Source organism: Sinohyriopsis cumingii, chromosome 3, assembly GCF_028554795.1.
Source record: "Sinohyriopsis cumingii isolate HCF-2022 chromosome 3, ASM2855479v2, whole genome shotgun sequence".
In the NCBI taxonomy this organism is placed as follows: domain Eukaryota; kingdom Metazoa; phylum Mollusca; class Bivalvia; order Unionida; family Unionidae; genus Sinohyriopsis; species Sinohyriopsis cumingii.
The window spans coordinates 93251417-93279186 of NC_142963.1; the positions used below are offsets into that span (position 1 = coordinate 93251417).

Here is a 27770-nt window from a genome sequence, read left to right on the forward strand (position 1 = left end):
GTGGCTGGTTTTACAAAATTGAATATGATGTAAAGTGTTTACAATGTCTTGTGTATGGGGGAAAAAAATTACTAAAGAGTTTAGAAACAGGCAATATGCTGGGTAATTTCTTGAGAATCCCATTCTAGCGGCAAGTTGACATTTTGGATAGCAGACGATTTTGTACATACGGGGCGGCTTATTGCAAAATTGGAAACTTGGATTAAAATGCATTATTCTTTTAAGGTATACATTTCCATCTTTTATAGATTGTATTTATTTGTATGATTCTAAAAGATACATAGTAAATAGGATTTTCTGGGTTACAGTTCAAGTAGGTCATGGAGAGGGTCGTCATGTTGACATTTAGAAATCACATTTTCATGTCCATTTAGGGTAGAAATATGGGACATTTTTGTAAACTTTATGAATATCACTTCCTTAATTAAAAAAAGGATTGTTCGTTCTTGATACAAATTGGATATTTGACCAGAAACAACACATGATCCATTGTTTACAGGAATATCAAATTGCGCAGAATTAAACAACATGCAGAGTTAGATGACATGGTGGTAGTCATTTTATATGTAAGTTGACTAGTAAAGCATGCATATTAATACACCATCAAGAAGGTCTCTGCCTTTTTTTTCTGACATTACTATTGGTGTAATCCTACAATCTAAGACTTCTCCCCTGATGTTTATGATGGTGCCTAATTTAGGCTAAATAACGGCACAGTGTATCGTTTTCCTCGGTTAAATGACTGGAACGAAAGGCAGATTTTCAGGAATATCTAACAAATTTGGCAGCCGATATACATGTACAAGCTTTTCCACAAATTAAAGTCATATTGCTTTAGGTGAACTTTACTTTGATGTAATTTTCCAAATTCAGACACAAGCAAATGAATGTGTTTTCATTTTCCACTGTCCTACATTTCAGTTAGCTGGAATATCATAGAAGCCAAGAAGGTTAAAGGGATAATAAGTATCATTAATGAAATGAAGCTACCGTACACTTTTTTCCAATATCAGTATATTTCTGTTTATTTCATTGAAGAACATATTTCAGGTTAATCCTATTTTGAGATTTTCTGCTTCCATCACATTCTAGCCAGCTGAAATGTAAGCCAATGGAACATGAAAACACGTTCATTTGCTTGTGTCAGAATTTGAATCGATAAGGAAAAGAAATCAGAGTAAGTGAAATCTGAATCAAGTGATATGACTATCGTTTGTGGAAAAGTGTCAGTATGGGCTGCCGACTGCAACGGTGGCCTAGTGGTTAGAGCATCTGCCCCAGATGCAGCAGGTTGTGGGTTCAAACCCCAGCTGAGTCATACCAAAGACTTCTGAAAATGGTACATGTACTAATAGCTGCCTTGCTAGGTGCTAAGCATTAAGAGGTTAGTGTTAGGACTAGTTGGCCTGGTGTCAGGATAATGTGACTGGGTGTTACATTATGCTGCATGTCTGTGGCATGATGCCCCAGTGCTAGACATCACTTTAAACTGCCACACTGCAGACATCAGAGCAATATGACTGGAAAATTGTTAAAGCTACATTAAAATTCTAAATGACACACACACATACACTCAATATGGCTGCCAAATTTATGAAATATTCCAGAAAATGTGGCTTCGCTTTTCCCATGAATCAGGGCACATCCTACACAGTACTGTTATTCAGGCAGCAAGACGTCAACCAAAACAATTATCAGGGGAGATGTCTTTGTATGACTAGATGTCTACCTTGATATTTATATTCTCTGAGTCAACATTTTACCTAGGCTTCTCCATTTGAGAAAGATGGAATTCATACTTTGAAAAAATCTGAAGGTCACTGTGCAAATCTACTTTTTTTTCAGGTCCAATCAGAGCATATTCTTAGAAGATTGGGGGTCTAAGTGTTGTACAGGAAGGTCTTGGAAGTCCTTACAGAGAGCTCTTAAATAATTGTTGAATCTTTGGAATATGACAGTGCTAGACAATTTTTTTCAAACATGTACAAGAAAAAGTCAAACTACCAATTATATTTGTCCTCCTAGACAAGTCAGATTTGATTCTTTTATGTAAAACTGACCTTCTGTAGCTCATAATGATGCATGTTTTGATTGTGGGTTCAACATGCTGGCTGAGGCCTTCTTGCTTCTTTTGTTTACTATTATGATTGACTCATTTTGGAACATGCCCCAGTCTGATATAGCTTCACAGTGTAGATCACTTTTATGGCTTCCATAGATGGCATTATTAAGTTCCAAATAGATTGTTGACACATTTTCTAGAGTCTGCATTCTTGCAATGGTGTTATGGAGAAACCCTCTTTGTCAAAGAAATTTGAGATGCAGCTGACCAGACTCTTCACTTATTGCCATTTTGTGTGAATCTAAATCTAATACATTAAAACTTGCATAAACTATCTTGCTTTGCAATCGGGTCACATGTAAGGCCATTACAATTTTAAAAAAACAACTGTCCCATCATTGTCCTGTTTAGGGAAGTTTGACTAATTGTTTTATATCTAGGTCACACCTCTGTTATTAAGGAAAAAATATTACTATACCAGGGGTCAAGCTAAACTTGGAATTTTAGGGAAAATTGACCTCCTTTTGGGCACAACCAGAAGTAGACGCAAAGCAAGAACTCCTTTTGGGCACAACCAGGAGAAGTAGACGCAAAGCAAGAAACATTATATATATATTTGAATCACACCCTCTATTTCTCTGTATTCATATTTGCATTGAACATTGGATTTAAGCAATACTTTATTTTCAAGTGGAAGCCATTTTGGCCATATAACTCCAAAAGAGTAACATTCTTATAAAAAAATTTTAACTGAGTAACCAGATTACATTGTTAGTAAGCTTAATCAACTACCCTTAATAAACATTTTCCTATTTTTGTATAATTTTTTATATATACTTTTTAAAGGTTCACAATAATGGCACTTTAAAAGATTCTAAACACATTTAAAACAACCCCTGTACCATGTGCATGAGGGTAAATGCACATGTGTCTTCAGATCACACTGTTTGTTTTGATTTCTTTGCTGCACATAAAACATTACCATACCTATTCATACATAACACTCTATAATGCATAAAATTACAGACATGGTTCCTTTATAGTAGGTGTATGAACTAAACCCTTCCTTCCAACCTTATCAACATAGATGTGAGTGCATCTATGTTTAGAAGGAGGGTTTTCATAATGTAATCACTCACTTTATATAGCTTTATTACAACAGTCCATTGATAGGATTGCAAATTTATGGTTTATTTATTTGTGTAAGTCCTTGTATTATTTTAGGCATTGATTAAATACTGTCTGTTTTTCAGCTTTTTTCCCTTGTATTTTAACAAATACAAGTCAGAAAACAACTTTGACTTTACAACACTTCTTGCAAATTCCACAACATAGCATTGTCCCATACGTTTCTGACCAATATATTTGCATTTTAAAGTTAAATCTTAAATAACCTAATACTTATGCTTGGCTTTCTATGCATTGTATATTTTTCTGAATATATTTGCCCAATGATTTACAGAAACAGACAATCTAATAAACTGGTACTTCACAAACACAGCGATGTCCACCATTATTTCCCCATTACTGGTACACTTACAGTTGCAAACTAATTTTATGATGAAACTTTACAAGAGGCAGTTAAAATATCCAGATCACCCATTGTAATCTTAAAACACAAATTGCTATTTACATATTATTGTTAAAGTTTCAAAGCACAAAATTATATGTTGTTACCATCAAAGGATATCATGCGTAATGTGGGTAGTGATAGGGGCCTATAGTTGCTAACTTACTCAGGGATTGGTTAATGGTCAGTCAGCTATCAAAACACATGCCTGTAAATGTGCAAGAGTTTGTCAGCTTAATTAATATCAAAACTAGACCTTGCTACTGATGGCTTGATGAATCCCTTTCACTACAACACTAGAACTAACTGGGCTATGGCGAGAGGGCATCTCAGAAGGTATGTTTAGTCAATGTACCTATAAATACTATCACATGGTGAAGTCATTTTCGCATTCCTAATGGAAGAAGGCAAAGTTTACATTCTTTGGGAGACATGGTCACCCACTTCGCCTGTTAGGGTGACCCCTGCTATATACTGATTTTGTCAGTCTTAACATAGGTGACTGAACAGTAAAATTCCATATATATGTTATTGTCTGGCAGTATATATAGTCCGTGCCCATATATGCCAAACAAAATTATGATGTTGTATGTTTACATTATTGCATAATGGAACTGTTCGTGAATTAAATTATGATTGATACCAAGTCAAGAATATAAAAATGATATTTATTTGATAGTAATATGTTAAAGGACCTGATGTGAATTAATAACTACAGTATATAAGAAAGAGGATATTGTATGCTTATTGTCAAAAATCTCTGGTGGATACCTAATCTTTGTCCAGATGAGATGTCAGACATAACACATACAACAACCAATTAGTACTTATAGTATCTTTATAGTGGTTTACTTTCTGTGCAGTAAACTACCATGGCTGAATCTGAGGAGCAGATCCCACCACATGCTGAAGACGATGATGATGTACTGACTCCAGGCTACCAGGCACCTGCCAAAAAGACCCTTGAGGAAATCAAGAAGGCAGATGCAGAGGATGAAAGTTTGAAGAAGTACAAACAGGCCTTACTAGGGCAAGCTGCAGACAGTGCAAACCTAGTATTTTGTAAGTTTGTATGAATTTTACTGAACCAGATTTGGTTTAGTTTTTTTGTATAGTGAGAATAAAATAGATAGGGCATTACTCCCATCTGCCCTCAGAGCCATTCCTTCTGCCTCTTTCTCCAGATAATATAAGTAAGTACACGTTCAGATGTGGGCAGAGTACACTTTTTTATTTTTTACTGTTAAGTCCTGTAAATCGAAGTACTCTTTATCATATACTTCTATTTCTGAAGTACTTTCAAATGTAAAGTCCCCATACTCGGTTTGATTTGGTGTTTTATGCTGCAGCAACACAAGTAGGTTGTATTGCTTAAGGAAACACAATGTTAGCTGACCTAGGCTGATCCATTTGTCGGAGTTAAACTTGCACAGTTTTGGTTAGGAGTCCAGCACACTAACCACAGAGCCTTCACCTACCTTCATTAGATGTCTCTTGTGATGTGCATCAGGCCTATTCTACATCCCTGAGCATGAAGGATGTGTAAAATTTGGAGTAAATCAGAAATTTAGGTAGTTCAAGTTGTGAGCCTTTACTCTTCTGCATTTGAAGTTAATAAGTGTAGTAAATTATTTATGCAGGAAACAGCACACTTAAAGATTGCATAATTCCCACATTTCTTTATCTTTTATTTATTTGATAGTAATATGTTAAAGGACCTGATGTGAATTAATAACTACAGTATATAAGAAAGAGGATATTGTATGTTCATTGTCAAAAATCTCTGGTGGATTCTGTTTTGAATACCCAATCTGGAATGAGATTTGTGAAATTAAGTTCATTATACAGAGCATAGCATCAGTTTCTCATTGAATTTTCATGTGGTGCTTTGAAATGTAGTTAAAATTACAGAGTTTATTTCTTGCACAAATTAATGATACATAATTCATATTGACATACAGTATAACACCATTCATTCGATATGTGCTGAAAAAGACTACTTTGAGTACATGTAATCTGCCATGGTCATCCTGAGTTCTGGAAGAGTCCATTTTTATACTGCAACGAAATCAATGGGAGACAACTACATTATAGCTGAATAGAAATGCAGATCACTCCTTGATAAACAAATTGATTCTTCCACAGGTCAGTTTGATGTAATCAGACAACCCTGTTATATTGTATATAGCATGTCATTCTTGTGTATAGTGGTAAATAAACTAACTTTGTTTACGAACAATATGGAAAAAACAGCATCTGAAAATTTAATTTAAAAAAATCCATGAGTTTTCTAGTCATTATACCTCTCATTAAAAACATATATCTCTGTAATTATGTTTTATCTGGAACCTGTCACTATTGCCTTGCTTACCTTTGAGGGACAGAATTTCCCTCATCCACATCAGAAAAGTTCCTCCTCTGTGGATATAATATAATATTCAAGGTCTGGAACAGAAAAATACAGACCCAGTCCGATTCCCATGTCATAGGCCATGCACAGTAGCTCTCCTCTTTTTTGATGGATGGCATATTGAATTGATTGGTGTTCAGATGGCAAACTGAAATTTTTTTACCTTTTCTTATGTCTTGTATTCTGGCATTCAGATCCAGTTTTTACTCACTTATAAGTTGGGTCAAACTGCAAACAACAAAGATCCTGATCTGCTCTAGCATAATGTGCCTGCAGATCAGGGTCTGTATTTTTTGTTCTGATGAATAGCCCAATATTTTCAATAGTGTCTTTGATGGTGATTTCACATCATTTATTATCATTAATATTTTTATTTATTGCTTTCATTTTTCAGAAAATACCTTGAAGGAATAAAAATGTCTTCCTGTTGGCATGAAAAGACCCCATTGTAACCACCACCACCACCTTTCATGTGCTGATCGTGAATGTACATTCTGTTGTTTTGGAACTTCACATGAATATAAGGGGATGAAGAAAGGCCCTTCTTTCTTGTCTCCTTAAACCTTCTCTGGATTCTTAGGGACTCCGAACATTACCTCTTAGAGAAGAGCACTTCCAGATCGCTGTAGAGTATGACAGCTTTCTCCTCAGAGAATTATAGGGTCCAAGGATCCCTGATGGTCGATCAGACTCAGACAGTGACAGTGAGGTTTGGGTCCTTGGTCCCTCTTATGGCAGGAAGTACTTGGGTTCAAAATGAATTGCACCCCGACCCCAATCCAAGTGAAGGAGAAGCCCCATCACAAATCCCTTAGACCACTAATTGTAACGAGCAGATCGAGCCACCCTAGAAGGGGAGGGCAGCAATCTCACTCTGTAAGTTCTTAGGAGAGCTCCTTCATCAGATCTGTGTTGCCTGACTGGTCATTAAACTACTGGTCACTGTCATTAGAGCCCCATCAGTATGGGGACAGCAACTGGGTGAATACCCTCCTCCTATGAACCAATTATCTTGCCAAAATAGTGAAAGGGATCAGATTGGTATATCCCCCTGTTTCACTTCATCTTCTTTATCCCAGTGGGATGTGGAGGCATCCATTTCGGGGAAATGAATTTTTTTCATAGCAGTACAAATGTTGTGTGCCATAGACCCACATCTGCTTGGGTGGAGTTGAAGAGAAAGGTGTGGAACTGTTTATTTTCCCAGATATTTGAGGAAGGTCAAGAAGCTAGTTCTCATGCAAAGTCTGTTACTAGGAGCAATCCAATCACTCCCAGTGAGGAGTTATAGAACAAGGATACCCCTACCACCAGGTCTCCCCATCATAAAAGAGACATGGGGTTGGATGGCACCTCCTGCAACATTCCCACCTGTTGATTCCAACAGGAGAGAAGAAATAGTTTTGGCATTTCAGTAAGGCATTAAATATTGTTTACCTCCCCTGTATTTGTGTCCAAAGCCCTCAGGATGAGAGGACAAGAAAATTCTCCAGTTTATAGAGATGGTTGGGGGTCAGCCTTATGCTCAGATCTCCTCTGATTGGCTATGGTTAAGGAATTCACTCAGAGGTTTTTGAGGGGCCAGGAGTTTGCTGAGTAACATAAGGGGTAGTCATCCCCCTACCTGGATGTTGGGGCACCACAAGTGGAAAGTTTGACACATGCTGGATCTCACCTTCTAGTTAAGATGCTAAGGCACTAGAACTTAAGGCTATATTGCTTGCCTCAATACTCTGGCACGCTGACCTTTTCTTTATTCTTTTGAATCAGAAATATCTTTCTCTAGCCTTGCTACATTACTAAACCTCCAGGTTTACCTTGTCAATGTCCATGGAGCTGTCAGAAGAGCTGCTTTCCCTATGCAAAGAAGTTGCATTTGACACTTGTGAAGTTTTACTGGATCACTGTAAGAACCTACTTAGGGCTGCAGTTTGGGGATAGAGATGCTCTTAAGTGGTCTTATTCCCTGACATCGTGTCCTTTTTATCTGCTTCTGGCCAGTTTTGAGAGGCCAGGAGGCATGTACATCCAGATTTTCCCAAGGGGCCTTCACTTAAGTTCTTAAAGTGATGCAGCCTGAGTCCAGGAAGCAACCCTACTTTAAACCTACCTATAGCTTGTCTGTAGCAAGGGCCCAAGGACAAAGTTTCTGTAAGGAAAATGGGGAGCCCTAGGGATTTGCTCCTTCTCCAGCCATACATCCCTCTTCCTGGCATTTGTGTGGGTGCTTGGCTTGCCCAGTTTTCAGAGGGCTTGGTCTGAATCACAGAAGATACATGTGTCCTTTCAGTTCTAATAGAGGGCTGCCAGCTTCATTTCAAGGACCCCCATCTTGTATTAACCATTCAAACCTGGTTTCATTAACGAAAGAGGTACAAACCCTTCTGCTCAAGGGTACAGTAGAGAAGATAGTAAACAAGCAGTCTCTGACCTTCTCCTAATGGACATTCCTGGTATCCAGAAAAGGCAGAAATTTTAGCTTATCATCAAACTTTCTACCTTAAACAAGTCACATCCCAAAGTTTTCTCCTTACAGGAAATACCCCTGGTTTTGCCTAGATTGTTTCTTTTTTTTTTGTTTTCCAATTTTGAGCCCTGCCTTTTCAACAAGCTCAGAGCTCTCCTGTCAGTATGGATTTCTCAAGGACCAGAATTTCATGACCACTTAAGTGGGTCAGTCTGGACTGGTTTTTGCCTGGAGTCGCAATGCACATCCACCCACCACCACCACCCCATCCTACATGTACACCAACACTTCAGATACAGGTTGGGGTGCTCACTTGGAGCCAAAAGGATTAGTTCTTTAGGTTTGAGGTCCTAGGAAGAAGCTACCAATCACATAAACAATTTAGAAATTACAGCAGTATTCTTAGCTCTACTGGGGTGCATAAAATGAATAAGGAATTGTGTAATGGTCTGCTCTAACCACTCGTTTGTAATAGCATACCTCAGGAAACAAGAAAGTAAACAAGTGCTTTCCCTTTCCATGGAGGATTGGAACCTCCTTCACTTGCCAGTTTCACAGGGAATTACCCCCTGGGTTAGCCATTTGCCAGGCAAGGAAAGGCATGGTATTCATCATTGGTTGGTCACTGCACCTGATTTTAGCATAGTTCCTGTTAAGACTGGGGGAAACCTTTAATGAACTTGTTCGGAATGAGACAGCAAGCTCCCATTTTGTCTCCTCAGGACTAGAAGGTGGTTTTAGTTTGTGCACACATTCAGTCTGAGGTGGAGTCATTTGTTTTATTCTTTCCCATCCTTCAGAATGATTCAGCAAGTGCTCCTCAAAGTCAGGACTTCCACAACTCCGCTCATTGTGAAAGCCCATTTGTGCCCATTATGATCATGGTCCAAAAATTTACTCATCCTGTTGGTTGACATATTCAGGTCATTACTTTGGCTTGTACCAAAGCATAGTATGTAACCACAACCAGAAAGTAGACAACCCTGCTTAACATCTTCTTTACAAATGCAGTGAAATAAGTGGAGAGGCAAAGGCAGGGAAAAGAGGTCCACTCTTGCCTCCTCCTTCTCCAAAGAGGCAAAAGGGGGAAAGAGAGGTCATCCATGGGGACACCTCACCTCTCTGCAGTGCATGGCTAATCCTTTAATACAGATGGATGCTCAATTGGACAGCTTTTCTGAGACCTGGTCAAACATCACAGAAAATCAGTGGGTTATATCTTTTGTGAAAGAGGGTTTATGTCTATACTTCCTATAACTCCCTCCTCTCTTTCAAAGACATCCATCTTCTTCCATCAATCTAATATTTTCATATTAAAGAAAGAAGTGCATGGTGGAGAGGGTTCAAAACATCCAGTTACCAGCTTTCTACTCCTGGTTATTTCTGGTTCCTGAAAAAGAGCAGAAAACTGAGTATTGCACATGGATCATCCTGATTATGCCTCTGTGGCCTCAAAGGTTGTGGTTCAGTGAATTACTCAACCTGTTATCGACACACCATTGGTATTATGGAACAATCTTCTCTCACAACAAAGGGTTACTGTAGTTAACACCAATCCCAAGATCCACCACCTTCACACTTTGCTCATCTCAAGTGATCGATCTGCTAGGCAAACTTTTCAAACAAAGTTTCCAACTGTATTGTACATGCTCAGTGATGTTCTACATCCAAGGTCTGTGATGCAGAGTGGAAAATTTGTGATTGATTTGCTAGGAAATGCAATAATTTTGTTGACCATCTCTTGCTGTAGTGGTGGATCTTCTCTTCCTTTTTGAGGAGAGATCTTGTTCAGCCTATGCAAGCAAAATTATAAAGCTGCCCTTTCAGACACTCCTAAGTTTTCCAAAGGTGAATCCATTGGTTCAGTTCCTCACTTGTCAGATCTTACCAAGCTACAGAGAATGATGTTTAGCTCATTGACACCAAAATGGAATCTTTTATTTGTTTTGTGGGCATTGACAAAAGTACCTTATGAACCTTAGAGGCTTTTTTTGAAAATGTTGTGCTTAAAATCCTTTTTTCATTGTGTCAGCTCAGAGAAGTAGCAAGCTACATGTATATCAGGTAAGGAAAGACGTTTACACTTCATTGGGAATTATGATTCCGTTTCCCTGTTACGTCAGCCTAGTTTCCCTGCATTAAACCAACTTCCATCAGTATTTCTGTCCACAGTTGAAATCCCAGTATGAGTTGCATGTGTGCTGGGGATGATCATGATAGACTTCTTTGCCTAATTTGAGCGCTTAGATTCTATTTAATGTCTGCAAAATGAGAAGCATGGGTAGGATAAGGTTTTTTCTCCCCTAAGGGGTTCAGCTTGTATTTCAGCATCCACTATTTCTCAATGGATTTCACTCACCATCAAGAGAATTTATGTGCCTCTCAGAAAATGAGACTTGTCATTCATGAAGATCAAAGCCACAAAGTCGGAGCTATTGCTACTTTTACTATTTCATTCATTCATCTTTAGATGATGATATGAAGATTGCACTCTTTTTCTCACACAGAACCTTCTCTTCCTTTTGCCTTTGCTCATTAGCAAACTAGAGTCAGTGTATTTTCTCTCTGGGTCCAATACTGTCTGGACTAGCATGTGAGTAATTTGTCCACATTTTACTTCCTGAGCCACTTGCCTTACAGACAGATTCAGCTTAATAATAGTGACAGGTAAGCTATTACTGACATCAAAATGTCGTTTTTGGGTGGAGTAAAATTAATTTTAATTATGTAATACTTACCTATCACTACTCAATGCCCACACACACACACACATGACATCCTTCATTAGCCAATTGTCCTGAAAAGAATGAGGATGCTATTTAGAGCATGTTGTAGATAAAAATATGTAAATGCAATTGCTTTAAGAATTCTCTATAACCGGGAATTGGTGCATCTAGCATGGATGAGGTCTTTTCATGGAGAAAGGCAAAGCTTAGTAATAGTGACAGGTAAGTATTACAGAATTAAAATTACTTTTACTCCCCCAGAAAAGAACATTTTCATTGGTACTGAAATTCACAGATGTGCCAGTAACAGCAGTGACATTTGTGGCAAAGACATTGTACATGTATGTTTTATAAATTCATGATTGGTGCAACTTTTAGGTCTACAAATATTGGTACCCCATGAATAAAAATGAATTCACCATATTTCAGAGGCTTTTTTTTTCATTTCACCATGTCTGATTATGATGTTTCTCTTTTCAGTCCCAAATAACCCACTTAATGTGATAGTGACTAAATTGTCCTTTGTTGCTGCTGACAGAAAAGACAAAGAGCTGGATTTAACAGGTAACAATATATGGATGTCATCACAAACATCAGTACTTTTTATAGATCTGCGTTAGTGGTGACTGAGAGCAGTCAATTTTCCTGCCATGGCATCATCAACAGTTTGGGATTTGGTTAAAGTTTTTGATTTGCATCCAAAACCCCTGATAGATTCTCATCATTCTTGGCATTAATTATTATGAAGACAAGACAATTTCATTTTACAACATGTTCACCATGACTTGGCAAACCTGCCAACTTACAAAAATTACTCTTAAAATACGGACTAATGACATACTAGCAAAAACTATGGAAAAATGATCATTACCAAAAACTCTGGATAATTGGTTCATCTGTGTTTTATTTGGATCCGGGTTTTATCTTAGAATTAGTGAAATTAGTCAGGGAACTAGACCAACTTTACAGCAGCACCACAGATGCTTTGAACTGCACCTATTTGTTCATGTGATGTGTCTGCATGATTAATCTGTTGATTGTAGAATTTTTAAAAATGCCATCCAGAAAGCAATACAGGTTTAAGACGAAAGGGAAAAGAAGCTTTTGAAAAGTGTTAATAATCAACACAGAAAAATAAAAAGGAGTATTCACATTCTTGTGAATGAAAGCTGGAAAGGACGCAATTACAGTGTGACCCCGCTATAGCATACTCCATTATAACGCGAATTCGGATATAACTTGGTCGTTGCATGGCTATCGAAATTTCATATACATGTATTTTTCTTGTGCACAGAAAAATTCTTAAAAAGTACCCCCAGAAAAAACCATAAAAAGTGTTATAATTTTGGGAAAGAGATCGCATATGAATAATGCAAGACGATCGTGGCTTGGCTTCTGATATTTTATATGTATTTTTCTCGTACACAAATAAGTATTTTTTTCTTCTTAAAAGTAAGAAGAAAAAAACTCATAAAAAGTTTATTATGGGATCGCGTAGGTCTTTGTTAATGTCGCAAACTTGGATTTGTTTTTCCTATTGGCTGCAAAACATACATGTGGCTTTTTTATTTATTGGCGACATTGTTGGCTGTTTAAACTTTTATATACAACCATTGGTTTGGATTGCAGAAATTCAGAGGCCCCATGAAAGGAAGCCGCAAACTGGATATAAAATGCACTGAAAAATATATATTGTTACATAAACAAATTCTTTGTCCATATTGACAAACCATCTAATCAGTGCATTGTTATATCATAATCCGCTTATCTTGAAATATCTGCTTTTTTGTTGTTGACATTTCTGGTAACGGAGATCAACCGGACAAGGCATTGTCTCGTAATCTATCTTTCGTCGGATTTTTGGCCGCTAAAAAGTACTGATTGTGTGAATTTAATGTTGGCGTTGCTGATACAGTAACAGCAAAGAACTTTTCTTCAAAGGAAGTCAGTACCAATCTTAAATAAAAGTGATGGATCTTTGCTTTTTGCAGCGTGACTGGAACACGTTAACCGTGCTGTGAAAGTTTCCTTTTTCTAGGGAAAAAGTTTATGCTTACGAACGCTGCCAACGGCGGCTTAAAACGCAAACTAACCTTTACCGACTTGGAACGTACTGAAAAGTAAATGTGCTTCATCATTTGTTATGTGATTGTGCTATGTTTTTCCACTGACTTCAGACCAATATGACCTGTTACAAAATTATTGAATAATTTAAAGCTGTGTGTGTGCATATTTTCAATGGAATCACTTGTATTGTGTATTCAATGTATATGATGAGGTTCGTATGTGAGTACAAGGTGTTGATACTCATGCTATACATTAGACATGTATATATAAACAGGATTCACATATATGTACCAATTCATGGTTCTCTAAATAAAGTAAACTGTTTTCACTACAGGTGTATTTCTCATTTAATATGCATCAATTTAAGATGGTATTTGTGCCAACGAAGTATGTATTTTACTGCCCACATTTATTACCCCATACACACAATTTTTTGGGGGGTACATTTTCTACAGCTAACTGACCTGGTTGCTTATTACACAGTTCGGTATATAATGCGGTCGGGTTTTATGGCTCCCAACTACCATGTTATAGCGGGGTCACACTGTACGTTTATTGGACATCACATGCCATTTTTTGAGTATGTCTCGTGGCGGGAGATAAGATTGATGTCGTGTAAAATGGAAAATAATTTCCAAAGAATGATGTCAAGTTGAGAGGTAGCAACAATCCACTGAGCTGCATAGGGTTTGGAACTAGAGTTTATGCCACTGTACTACTGGTAAAAACAAGTCTGCACGTACTTTACAAACTTTTCAGTTGAACATAATGTTTATTGTCGATGCATTGAACTTTTAATTATGTTTTCCAGCTTTACAATAGCAGTTATTGATATTTTGTTGCACCTTACTGACAACTAGTCAAACTTACGAAAGAAAATCAACTGCCTTACTGAGACAGACTCATCAGGGTTGGCAGGTCTAACTTGGAGTTTTCATTAAAAACTTTTTTCAGTATTGAGCTGGTTGTGAGTGATAGCATGTAAAAAAGAAATATATATTAGCTTTAACTAAACTGTGCATATATATATATATATTGGAATTGTCTGTGATATGTTCAAAGATTTTTGTATTCATGATATCCTATTCAATGTTAAAGACAATGGCAAAGAATTTTGTACTACACTTACAGGTGTCTTGTGAAAATGTTAAATCAGAAAATAATTAAGATAAGAACTTGTCAGTACTCATCTTTTGGGGCCCCGAGTGGTCTAAAGCGCTCACTGTTATGGATCACTGCCATTTCATCTCTGTCTGTATGAGTTTGAGTCTCAGGCTTGGCCAGTGTGGAATTCCCAGAAGCTTCTCGTGGGTCAGTGGTTCTTTCTGGGGTTTTCCCAGGTTCTTCCTCAACCATTTATACTGGCCACCATGTATAGCCTATCTTGTGTTGAAAAATGGTGTTAAACCCTGTAACAACTTGGAGAAAATTTCAGTTAGAAGAATAGCAGTCCTGCCAAGGGATTCTTGTTTATAGTAATCTGTTTCTTGGAGTAAATAGTTTTTTTTTTGGCAGTAGCAAAGTAGTATATCCATTTTGCTGAATTTTTTTATATTTTCATGAGATTTTGATGTGTAATTTTTTTATATTTATACTAAAAAGTTTATCAAATTGCTCATTTAAGCTACTGTTGTAAACATTTTTAATTTAGATTACACCCACTTCTCCCAATTTACCCACTACTTCACTTCTGTCTGGCAAGGGGGAGGTCACTTTGCTCACATATTTTAATCCAGTGTGGCCCCTGTTGCTATGTTTGTCTTCATTATGTGCTTAATTTTATTCCATGATTGAGGGTTGTACCTGCCAGACTTTTGTCATGATTCTAAGAAGTCAACAAGATGCTTATTTTAAATCTGAGTTAATGACCTGTCATTGCATAAGAGTTAGTGGGTTTTCTATTGAAAATGATATGTATATAGAGACACTTTTTTATCAGTATTCATTCCTGTTTACTATCAATCTTTGGGAATCTGTGATCAGAATTTATAGTTCAGATATCATTTGAGAGGAATTATTTAAATTATTCATTGGAATAACAAATTACTCATTGACTTTTGGACCAAAACACTACTGTGGAATTACTGAGAACTCATTCAGAGACATTCTGGATTATAAAACTGGTACATTAAGACATTCAAGACATTGGGAATTCATTTGTAACATTGTATACTTTTAGATTTGTGATATGACTTTAGGATTTTAATTCACAATACTGTCTTCAGAATTTTCACTTGTATTCTAGGCAGATCATTTATGTTTTGAATTTTATTTAAATTGATAGTTTTGCTTCTTTTTTGTTAACATAGTTTAAGAATATTTTCATAACACCTGTATATAATAGTAGTTAGCACAATTTTTATCATATGTCAATTTTCTAAAATTTTACCCACTTGTATGAAATAGAGGTAAGGGATTGAACTACCCTGGTTTGACTGTCGACATAAATAAAAGCACATGCATATGTATTCTTTGATGCCAGCTCCTCCAGTTTGGTTGGAGCAGCTCCAAGAATTGAACCATCCAAGAAAAATCCAGGCTCCAATCAAAGCTTTAAAAAATCCATTTTTTCTGTTGTTCAGAAATGAGTGGAATCATTTGGCTTCTTTGTATCATCAAGTATGCATCTTTTCTTCATAATGGAATCTTCCTTTAGGAAAACATCAAAGGCATGGAGCAACCAATAATCCCTTTATTCTTTTGGTCAGTTATTTATTAATTTATGCATTTTCATTGGTCAAAATTAGATCTTGCTTTTATTCCATATTTGTTCAGTTTTCTTGTGCGGTTTGGGTCTGGTAATTGTTTGATGGCTATAAACCATTTTCTGAAAACCATCTCCTGTGTTGGATCTGCAACCAAACTGAAAAAAGAATGTATAAGCAGAAATTTCATGAGGAGTACACTGAAGATTTTTCGTGGTATGACAAAATCTTGACTTATTGATGAGTTTTTGTTTTGCATGTGTTGAAGAACCGACGATAAGATAGATAGCAGTGGGCAGAGAGATTTAGAGAGACACATTAAAACTTCAAAGAACAGTTGAACACTTTCTCATTAGGTGTCATGGCTTTCTGTATTCAAAAGCTTGAAAGTAATTTGATCCATAAAATGGAGTATGGTTGGCCCCACACTTGACTGATGCAGTGCTAAAGAAAGCCACTTACCAAGCACTATATGTATAACTATTATTTACTTAGTATATAGGCATAATATCTGAGTGTGCATTTTATTGGAATTCTAGTACTACACTTTTAGACTTTTAGTTGAAGAACTAATCTGCCTTGAGGCCCCTATAAAAAGAACTGATTTATATACAAACATGCATATGTGCACACACACACATGTATACATATACATAGCAGCATGTATATACAACATTATATTCACATTCAGTTCTTTCACTCTCCCTACCCCCTCCCCCATGTACCTCAAGTGTTAGAAACTTATTTTAATAATTCCTTATTTGGTATGGGAAATTTGTACTGTTTGGTTGAAATGGATCACAAATGGGGAGTGATGCCAGGTAGCCTATACTGGAATAGTGGCTGTAAATGGACAAGAGCATAGTTGTTGGATATCTTTTATATCAGCTTAGCTTTTCTCAGATAAATTTGTTCTTTATTAGCAAGTATTTTGAACTTAACAGGTTAGTTTTACATTTTCTGTTTGGATTGATATTAGCGTGAATGCTCTTTTTCTTTGCTATGTTTATATCATTTGAATTGCCCCATACTGTCTTACAGTAATCTAAAAAAGATTTTATGTAAATGTATTAAATACTTTCCTGTACCTTTCCGAGTGAAGATCTTATCTTATCTTAGAAGCCATAACTAAATTATTTACCGCTATATTTTATTTGTTCAGTCCTTGTTAGATTATTATCTACAAAAACACCAAATTTATATTTTTTCTTTTTAGGCATAGATCATCACTATCAAGATTTTTTTAAAAATTTTGTTGTTGCCATGTTGAGATAAGTAATTTATTAGTTTTACCAGTATTTACTACAATGCCATTCCTTGTGCACCAGTTGTCCAGTTTGTTTAGGGCAACGTGTAAAAAAAGAAATTACTAGTTTGTGCTTTGGATGTCTGATAATATTAAGCCATCTGCATACAGATCTCTTGATGAAGTTGAGTCTCCTAGTACAAGTGGTTGGTCATTAATAAATAATATTAATGGTAATGGACCTAGAACTCAGCCTAATGGGACTCCATATCTAATTGTTCCAGGTACAGACAGAACATATTTATATAATGATGTTATGTTCTGTTATTCAATTACGAAGTAAACCATTCACTTGTGCTATCTCACATTGCTAAATTTTCATTTTGCTCAAAAGTATTTCATGATCCACCATGTCAAAAGCTTTCCTGATATTTGTAACTAAAGATCCTATTATTCTACTGTGATCAAGTGATTGTCAGAGATCAAGCCAGTATCACATTAAAGATTCTGTTGAAATCCAGATTGATTAGGATGCAATAGCAAGTGTTTGGTTAAATGTGACATGAACAAGTTGTGGACACGTTTTTCAATCAATTTTGACAAGTCTGATTGTACTGAAATTGGTTGGTTGCTATCTGCATCATCCTTAGAACCAGATTTGTGAATAGGCATTACTTTTGCAGTTTTCCACATTCTGGGGACAGATGAAGTTGCAATACTTCAATTGATTATGAATGTTATGCTGTCTGAAATAGCTGAGGCAGATGTTTTTATGAGTCATCGACCAATCTGATCATGTCATGTAGCTTACTTGGTATCCAGTTCAGTGAGACATATTTTAAGAAAGTTCTTTGAATCTGTTAGGATAGAGAAATAAACCTTTCTGTCACTGGTTCCTTTAGCATTGTAGTAATTTTGATGGAGAAAAAAATAATTGAAAGCAATTCCAATCATCAGTGACAATGGTGTAATTGACCAGAAGAGAGTGAAGTTTTTGGTCTGATCTTTATGTTTTCCTCCAATGAGTTCATTGAAAACTTCCCAAATAGAACCTGAGTTGCTCTTTTTGTTTTTAGTCACTGATTGAAAACACAATTTTTAAAATCTTTTTTAATCATACTTGATTTTTTATAGTTGAAATAGATTTATTTCATTCTTCATGGATGTGTTTTTAATATTATAATGCAAATATTTCCTTTTGGTTTGAGCGATGCACATGATTTCTTGGCATCAATTGCTCATTCTTTTAATTTCAGAGACAAAAGAGGTAGCATTTTCTGCAGTTGGTATGTTATATGTTCTTGTGTCACTGCTCTTAAATTATTTATTTTTTAAAGTCAAGTTGATAAAATGGTAAGAGGGTAAGTAAATTTCTGACCTCACTAGTTCGATGTGCTTTCCAGTGTATTTGTGGCCCTTACTACACATTGACCATTCTTCCTAGGTTCTAGGCAAGAGTTTGGATTGGGTTTCATAGCACCTGCTCCAAAAGGAGGGGAGCTAAATTTTTACATGTACGTTGTACATTAATGGTTAAATTTGTGTGTTTAGCTCAAGTTTTTGTCACACTGTATAAATACTGTACCGTTATATCCAAATACATGAAATTTGGTGAGGGGATGCAGCTTGATGAGTACTATAACTCCATCACAAATTAAGTCACTGTGACATATATTTCATTCACTGATGTGGGTAAAATTTTGTGTGTGTGTGTGTGTGTGTGTGTGATTTGGATTTTTAACATAGCTTTAACAATTTTCCAGTTATAATGTTACTATATCTGCAGTGTGGCAGTTTATAGTGATGTCTAGCACTGGGGCATCATGCTGCAGACATGTAGCATGATGTCGCACCCAATCACGTCCTCACACTAACCTCTTAATGTTGAGTGCCTTGTGAAACGGCTGTTAGTACCATTTTTATAAATCTTTGGTATGATATGGCCAGGGTTAAAACCCAAGACCTCCTGCACCTGAAGCAGACACTCTAACCACTGGGCCACTGGAGCAGTGATAACATTTTGTGTTTTAAGTTGGTATCATGCTAGATTCATCAAACCTTGTGGATGTATGTATCTCTTAGTACCACACATTTACCACAAATGGTCTCTGTGACCTACATTTCGCATCTTTCTCACTTATATTAAACTGTTTAAATTCCTGACTAACTAGGTTTTCATATACTGTTAATAGCAAGGCTCATGAAAGTTAGTGAGGGAATGAATTTTACAGTGTATTACACCCTCACAGAAGTAGGTCACTCATTGTTCTCCATGGGATTTTTGAAAGTTGTAGTCCAGGACTCGTGTGTTGGAAAAAGTTACTGTTCCAGTCCTAAAAGTAGGAGTCGTAATAACAGTGCTTTTCCGCCATGCAATAATCATCATCAGATTACTAATGCTCATTCATTGTGAAATACTTAGTATTATAAATTCTCCAGGACATTGAACAAAGAAAAAAATGTCTCTGTTCCATTCACTTTTTTATATCATTTTTAAGCAACCCCGCTTAGTACATTTACTTTTTTTTCTTCTTAAATTTTAACAACTTTCTGCACATCCAGTTTAGGAACAAAATCCTTAAGTAATGGACCTGGTGTTCCTTGGTTTACCATTGCATTTTTCATTTAACAGTCGTGACACCATATGCATGAAGTTAACAATATTCCATTTTTTCTCATTTTGGGGGGCTATGGGAACATCCTATTCCATAATTCATTCTTTGGTATTCTGTTTTCTTTACCAGATCAGTTGCATCTTGCATCTACCAATATCTAGAGGTCATGCAAGAATTGTGCTTATCAGAAGCTTTGCGCTTGGCCATCAAAAAATATTGTAATGTTGCCATTGGAAAAGTGCACATAATAATTGCTCAAAAAGGAAAGTTTAGTTGTACATGACACCAAAAACTACCTGATTTTATGACAGTTTGTGATAATTAACATGGGAGTTTTGGCATAATTTTTCTGAATACAGTATATGCTAAAATGTAAATGTTTAAAATATTGCATTAAGTTTTATAATATGGATTAAAACTGCTCAGCAATGCTGGTGTCAAATCACATACTCATGTAATTAGTCTTTTTAAAAAAATGGTCATTAGGAACCAACAGTGGATTAACAGATGTCTTTATCTCCCTGTCTGCTAAGAGCTAATCTATGCCGCTTCACCTGAACCCATTGCAATCACTTGAACATTAGGTTGCACACTACATGACTGATGCATGCTTTGTAGAAATGGTTCAAATAAAAGACTTGTATACAGAGGACTGAGCTGTTGGAATTTTATTTATCTAAAAATGGAATATATTAAAGAATTATTCAGATTTCATCGGCCCAGAAATCCCTGCCACTGTGACCTATATTTCATGCTTCTCAGACTTGTGTTATAAACAATTTCATGTTTATTTCTGAGCATTGTTTATGTTAGAATCATCAAAGTAGATCATTGTGTGCATTTCTATTATTACCACATCATTACCTTAAAAGAATGTCACTTTCACATTTTGCTGGCTTCAGATTTTGCATTTAGCTTCTGACCAAATAGGTTTAGTACCCTGCATATATACTGTTATACCCAGATTTATAAAACTTCATGACATAAATGCATTAGATGTATTCTACTCATCATAAAACTAGGTAACTATGACCTATATTTAATGCTGCACTAGATTTTAGTGTATGTTCAAGCTCTTTTCATGCTAGAATATGAGACTATATGATTGTATGTATCTCTATTACATGTACATGTACATGTACATTGACTGTGAGTGCAAATGAGGAAAAGCGATCCTATAAACCAACTCTGCTAGACGCCATCATGTATGCCCGTGCAGCTTGGAACAGTGTATCGCCGAAAACCATTCAAAACTGCTGGTTCCATTGTATTTTTCCGGAAATTTCTGATGAAGAATTTCACCAGCAGTGTTTAATTGCACAAGAAATTAAAGAGCCTCAATCAGAAATAGGTCTTGAAGCGATGGCTGATGAGATTGCGGACTCCATAGGCATTGCTCGGGATGAATTTTCTAATTATGTTCACGTGGATGATGATGCCAATGCCTATGGTGAACTTACTGATGAGGAAATAATCCAATCGGTGACAATGAAGCAGATACAATCATGCAAGCAAGATGATGATGATGATGATCAGCCTATCACTATCCCAAGCTACAGTGAAATGGCTGAATGCATTAAAAAAATGAAATTGTTTGTGGCAAGTGTCGACGGTGCCGAGCATATGTATGAAAACGTAAGTGCTTTTGAATCGTTCGTTACAGATCAGCACCGGAGTAAACAAAAGCAGACTGATATTACTTCATATTTTCTACAAATCGATCGCTTTTGCTGACTATTTCTTGTACAATTTCTGTGAGATTGACGTTAAAAAGTTGCATTTCGTCGAATTAAGCGGGTCCACATGTTACTTCGGACCAAAACTTATGCCCGACATAACCGGGTTATCGACTTAACAGAGGTCGAGATAAGCGGGTAAAAAATAGCATAACAAAGAAGAATTTTTTCGGGACCGGACCAAAACGCTCGACATAAGCGGGTTGTCGAGATAACCGAGGTCGAGATAAGTGGGTTTGACTGTAGTAACAAACCCCTACCACAAAAGAATGTTACTGTGACAAACATGATCATTTTATAGGCTTAGGGTAAGGTTTTGCTTTTAACTTGTAACCAGATTGTCTTTTTTAGCACCCAGTATACGTACCATTACACCAAGATTCATAAAATCTGGTGAGGATGTGGGTATTGATAATACTTCACCCTCATCATCATTGTGACCCATATATCATGTTTCATTGTCTTGGTTTCATTCTCAAGCACTGTTCGTGCCAAAGTCTTCACATTAGGTTATTATATTCAATCCTATTAGGGGGCCCCAAGTGGTCTAAAGCACTCACCATTACAAATCACTGCTGTCTCACCTCTGTGTGGGTTCGAGTCTTGAGCTCGGCCAGTGTGGGTACGTGAGAAAGCTTGCCAGTAGCTTCTCATGGGTTGGTGGTTCTTTCCCTGGTTTTTCCTCCACCACTGATACTGGCTGCCATGTATAGCCTATCTTGTGCTGAAAAATGGTGTTGAACGCTACAACAACAACATCAACAATCCTATTAGTAGCACACTCTTACCATGAATGTCATTATGACCTACTTTTAACAATTTAGTTAAATGTTTGCATTTTTAGCTCATGACCATATTGGTGTTTTATCAACTGTATATTACTGTTCAACTTCACAAAGAGGATGCATCTTGATGAGTTCTCCACCCTTATCCTAAAAAAGGTCACTGATCCATATTTAACATTTCACTGACATGGTTCAATTCAAATTTTTATAGTTCATACTGTAATTATTAAACTAGGTGATTGTATTTATCTCTTTTTGTATCACACCCGTAATAATAAAGGTCATTGTGACCTATATTTAACATTTTAAAGGTTTAGGTTAAGTTGTTGCATTTAGCTCATGACTACATAGGTTTTTTGGCATACTCTGTGCATACTGTCCTTCATAAAATCATGAGACTTGGGGATACATCAATAGAAGCACTGTTCCCTCATTTCATTTGTAGGTTCATTGACTTGGGTAACATTTTGTAAATGATATTCACTGTTCATGCTAGAATCATGAAATGGATGATATTGTTATGTGTAACTACAGTTTTTGTAACTCTCTGGTATATGATTGTCAGCATTATGTGTAATTTTTGCTTATGACTTTAAATCTATAATTAAGATGTTAAATTTTGTACATGTGTATCAAATTTTATCTTAACTCATTTGGCCCCAGAGGTTTTTGTCGTTTTTGCCTGAAATGTGCATAGGAAAGGCATTTGGGGGGCTATTTCTGAATACATCGTAATACATCAGCTTTCAACAGATTTTCCATGAGACTAATGCCTAGTTGTATTAGAAACATCATTTTTCCATTGGTTATTTTGCTTGTGCATGAGCAGAAGGGTAAAAGTTGGATTTTTTTTAAATTTATTTTTTTTATATTTTTTTATATTTTTTTTTGCTTAATGGACCCATCATTTTCGTATGGAGACCGCAATTTATTCCAAATGCCCACCTTATCCTAGTTTTTGCAAAGGTTCACCAGTCTGTGTGCAGTTAAGACCGGTATGCCTTAGATCTGAGGCCAAAAGGTCTAAAATAAAATCTGGACACAAAATCGCATTCCGATCTCGAGCGAATTTTGGGTGGAAAAAAAACAGGTCCAAAAAATGAGGTTTTTCTCTCTTTATTTTGTGGTGCAACTAGAACTTCCAGATTATTTGATATCATTTTAGAGCTATATCTGTCTGCTTTTTTTTAAAACCACCTACGTTGGTGTATCTTAAATGACCTTGATCCTGCAGAACTTGGAAGTAGGGTACAGCCTCATCACGCCTACAGATGGGATCGGGGCCGAATCGGTTAAGATATTAAGAGTGTAGATTGCATAGGATCTATTAATAGTTTTTAATGTAATATTAATCATGATATTAATAAAATCTATGACAACAATAATTTCTCAATTGCTAGTGGGTGCTTGGAAGAATTAAATTATTTTTCATTGGATGGGTTAGGTCAGGTGGGTTCCTCTATGATGGGGGATATTTGCAAAAGGTTATATAACAAGTTGGGGCAAAATGCATTTCCACCCCTTTTGCTTGTATATAAGGAGAGAACTGGACATTTTTATTTAACTCCTGTTTCGGAGCCTTATTTCTTATTTTGTCGTAACGTGAGTCTTCAGAGGTATTCCATGTTGTGTTTAGATATTATTTGAGAGGAAACTTTGTTTGAATTATTCTTTGGAACTTCAAAATGCACATTGGACTAAAATATTCTCAGTATGTCTGCAACAGGAGCTAATTTGAAAACCTTGTTTTTACTGAAGATGATTTCAACACTTGGCAGTTTAAAAGAAGAAATTATAAATTTTCCTGGAAATTCTTTTTGGCCAGAAGAACATCAGTCCATTTAAGAACTCATGTTTGATCCTTTTTATCATGTATGCCTTGTCACATTAGGTAGGTGGGTGGGTAAGTAGGTAGATAAATGGGTGGTTTACATTGTTAGCACAATACTGGCTATACTTTGCCAGTTAAAAGTTGAAATGTAAAATTTTACTATGATTAAAAGTTCAGATTTAAAAATAAAATATTTAAAAAAATCTTCAGGTAGAAAAGAGCCGTAGATTGCTTGAATCTGAATTTATTTTCTGCTTGAATATGTTTACAACAGCTGCTGGACTTGATTACACTCTGGTTAATAACTTAAACCAAGTTTTACTTTCACAAGTTATGTTTGTCAAGTTAAGTCTTTTGCAGTATTTACTTTGTATCTTACTAAAGATATTTGCTCTCCAGTGGCTGGGGAAAAAAAGACCCAGGACCCATTAGTTAAAGGCCAGTGTGTCCTAGTTTGTGGCAGGTCTTCCAACTATTGGGAATGTTTTTTTTTAAAAACCAATTTTCTATAGCTATCTTCAGATACCTGCCTGTATCAAGTGAAATATACCTACATATTACCTAGTGCCCTTTTGGGATACTAGTCTAATGTGCATTTATTCACAGCACTGATACCATATATGCTTTAAACAGTTATACATTTGTTTTAACTCTGAAAGTCTAAACCATACATTAATTGATTATAAAGTTGATTTTATGTCGGAACTTGTCACAAATTGACTGATTAATGGACTACAGACTGAAAAAATCAATAGAGCCGTGTCAGAGATAATCTTGATTCTGGACCTCGGACCACTATTACTTTAATATTATAGTATTTTCAGTAGATGAAGAGGTTGCTAAGAGTTTTCTTCCTCTTTTTAACTTGTTTCAGCTTGCATGAATTAGTACCGATTTTGTATATCAGTGTGTTCCTTTCAGAAATGGATAAAGTAGGGCCCTGGCAATATCACAGAGTTTGGTCAATTGGAAAAACACAATGTTTGCAAATATTCTCATCTGTTGCTTGCTTGTTCAAGAAAATTTGAACATGGCATTATCAACCTTAACAGCTGATGGCCTTCCATACGTGGATTTGAATTCCTCTTGACTGAGTAACCATTCCCTCTACAATTTATGCAGATCTCTTTCTCAATAACTTAGATTGCAATATAAGTGATGACACAAGTTACTTAGGGACCACTGAAAAAATTGGAAAGGGATGGACATGACAATGAGAAGGCGGGAGGGGAGGTAAAGTGTTTGAATACTTAGTTATAATCGCATTTGGAATAATTGTCAGTAATAGTCTTTCTCAATTAAGGTCTTTGCTGTTCTATATAAATTACCTTTATTTTCCATCTGTCCAGTCTCTGAAAAGTTGCTTAAAGCATTTCTCTGGTTTCAGTGCATATCACATGTGTACCAAGAAAAAAAATCTGCTTTTTGCTTATGAATGCAGATAGTGTTACTGTAGATTTAGAATAGAACAAGATTCTTTATTTCAAACAAGATTAACATTAAAGAGAAAACAACATAGAAACTTTTTTTTCTTTTCTTAGTTCTGCTCATCCTTGAGCAAATCTGTGAGAGCCAATTCAGGAATTTCAAGTTTACTACAAACTTTTGAACTGACTACCCCATAATGAATCCCATCTGTGAAACAGCTGTCCATGAACCTAGTACACCTTTGCTTGGTTCTTTTACATTATTGAACACATTTGAAAACAAGTATGATAAACAAAATTATTAATTAATGTTAGATGCTTTCGTTATGATATGTGTACTTGGCAGTGTTCTCAGCTTTTCAATTAGTTCATTGAAATAAGTTCACTCAACACACAACTGTAACATTGCAACAGACACTTACGCAAGTCAAAGATCAAAATGTAGGTACTTAATTAGGTTCTCACAGAAACACTCACGAGCATTACTTTTGACAGTCAGCTGACGCTTTTCACTTTTTTATACATGAGGACATATCATGTCTACAAAGATTACACTGAAACTTAATTTTTTAAAGATAAATCTGAATGACAAATTTCACTTGACAAAACTTATTTAATTGGTATTTATTTCTTAAAGTACTGCCATGAGTATGTGTTACTAACATTTTAAATGATCAGTATTTCATTATTTATTGTTACTGAGAATTGTTTTCTTTAAAAATAAAATGTAACAGAATGTACTGTTAAATGTTGTGAATTTAATGATTTGAATAAAATTTCTGGGCACTAACCAGTTGTGGATAATAGAACAAATAATACATCAAGGTTTCATTGATGAATTTTGATAACAATTTTATTCACATTCAGTAATTGGGGCCTTTTGTGTTTTGTATTAAAGAAATGGGTGCCGCAACTACAAATGGGTGTTTGCAAGTTATTTTGACATGCTAAAATGGAAGAGCAGCATATTGGACACTACATTTTGTTTCCCCATGCATACTTATTTTGGAACAAAATGCAGCAGTGGATGTGCTGAAGATTTCGTCATATTGGGACTAATTTTCTACCCATGATCATTGACCATGTGCCCAAGTAAGACATTGATATTCTTCATAATCTTCATATGCTTCTGTGTCATTGAACACAGTTCAGTAAACCAGCTAGGGGTTCACTCAGTTAAGGCAATCTGAAACTGGTAGATTTGCTTTTATTTTTATTTCATAGGGATTTTTTTAATAGTTGCTCTACATGCACCACAGACAAAACTTGTGCAGAAGGTGAAAATATAAGTCATTTGTGTAGTTAATTAAACTCTGATACCTTGTCTTATGCTCCATATCAAAGTTGAAACAGTATGAATTTTTATTTCCTTTTTTTTGCATTGGATTTCAGGGAATTTAGATGAATTGAAGAAACAAGTGTTCACCATCAAAGAAGGGGTGTCATACAGAATCAAAATTACATTTCATGTACAAAGAGAGATAGTGTCAGGTCTTCGATATATACAGGGAGTGTATCGAAAGGGCATTAAAGGTAAGATTCTGAATACAGTTGACAATTTATTATATGATTTTATTATACTTCATATATGTTAAAACCTCTTCCATTGGTTGAATTTTTTTTCTTTCTAGCGGTGTAATAGCCATCAAGTACAATGCTAAACAATTTCACTAATATTGATAATATTGACAAATAATGTCATACAGCATATAGTATTGATGTCATTGTTGCAATCTGTTTTGTCTCTTACGCTTGCTTTTTTCACATTACTATGTAGTGGCAATGGTATGGTTTTTATTGAGGCCCTGAGTGGCCAAGTGGTCTAAAGTGCTCACTGTTATGGATCACTGCCATCTCACCTCTGTCTGTGTGGGTTTTAGTCTCGGGGCTTGACCATTGTGGGTATGTGAGAAAGCTTATCAGTAGCTTCTCCTGGGTCGGTGGTTCTTTCCAGGGTTTTCCCAGATTCTTCCTCCACCATTTATACTGGCTGCCATGAATAGCCTATCTTGTGCTGAAAAATGGCATTAAACCCTATAACAACAATAACAGCAACAACAGTTTTCATTATTTTCTAACACACTGAAAAATAATTGGAACCATTTTTGTCAAGCCTGCTTTAG

At 36.0% G+C, this 27770-nt stretch overlaps 2 protein-coding genes across 2 annotated transcripts in view; one reads left to right on the forward strand and one right to left on the reverse strand.

The window, feature by feature from the left end:
* Positions 1-11647, reverse strand: part of LOC149803294 (NADPH:adrenodoxin oxidoreductase, mitochondrial-like) — a 74940-nt gene extending 63293 nt beyond the window's left edge. The window contains exon 1 of the mRNA XM_089952986.1: positions 11248-11647. The gene's annotated coding sequence lies outside the window, so the exon portion shown is untranslated. The remainder of the gene's footprint in view (positions 1-11247) is intronic.
* Positions 1-27770, forward strand: part of LOC149803295 (rho GDP-dissociation inhibitor 1-like) — a 38231-nt gene that overhangs the window by 1691 nt on the left and 8770 nt on the right. Inside the window, exons 2-4 of the mRNA XM_089952990.1 lie at positions 4496-4694; positions 11716-11799; positions 27040-27180. Of these exons, the coding sequence (XP_089809116.1) occupies positions 4505-4694; positions 11716-11799; positions 27040-27180 (415 nt within the window). The 5' untranslated portion in view covers positions 4496-4504. The remainder of the gene's footprint in view (positions 1-4495; positions 4695-11715; positions 11800-27039; positions 27181-27770) is intronic.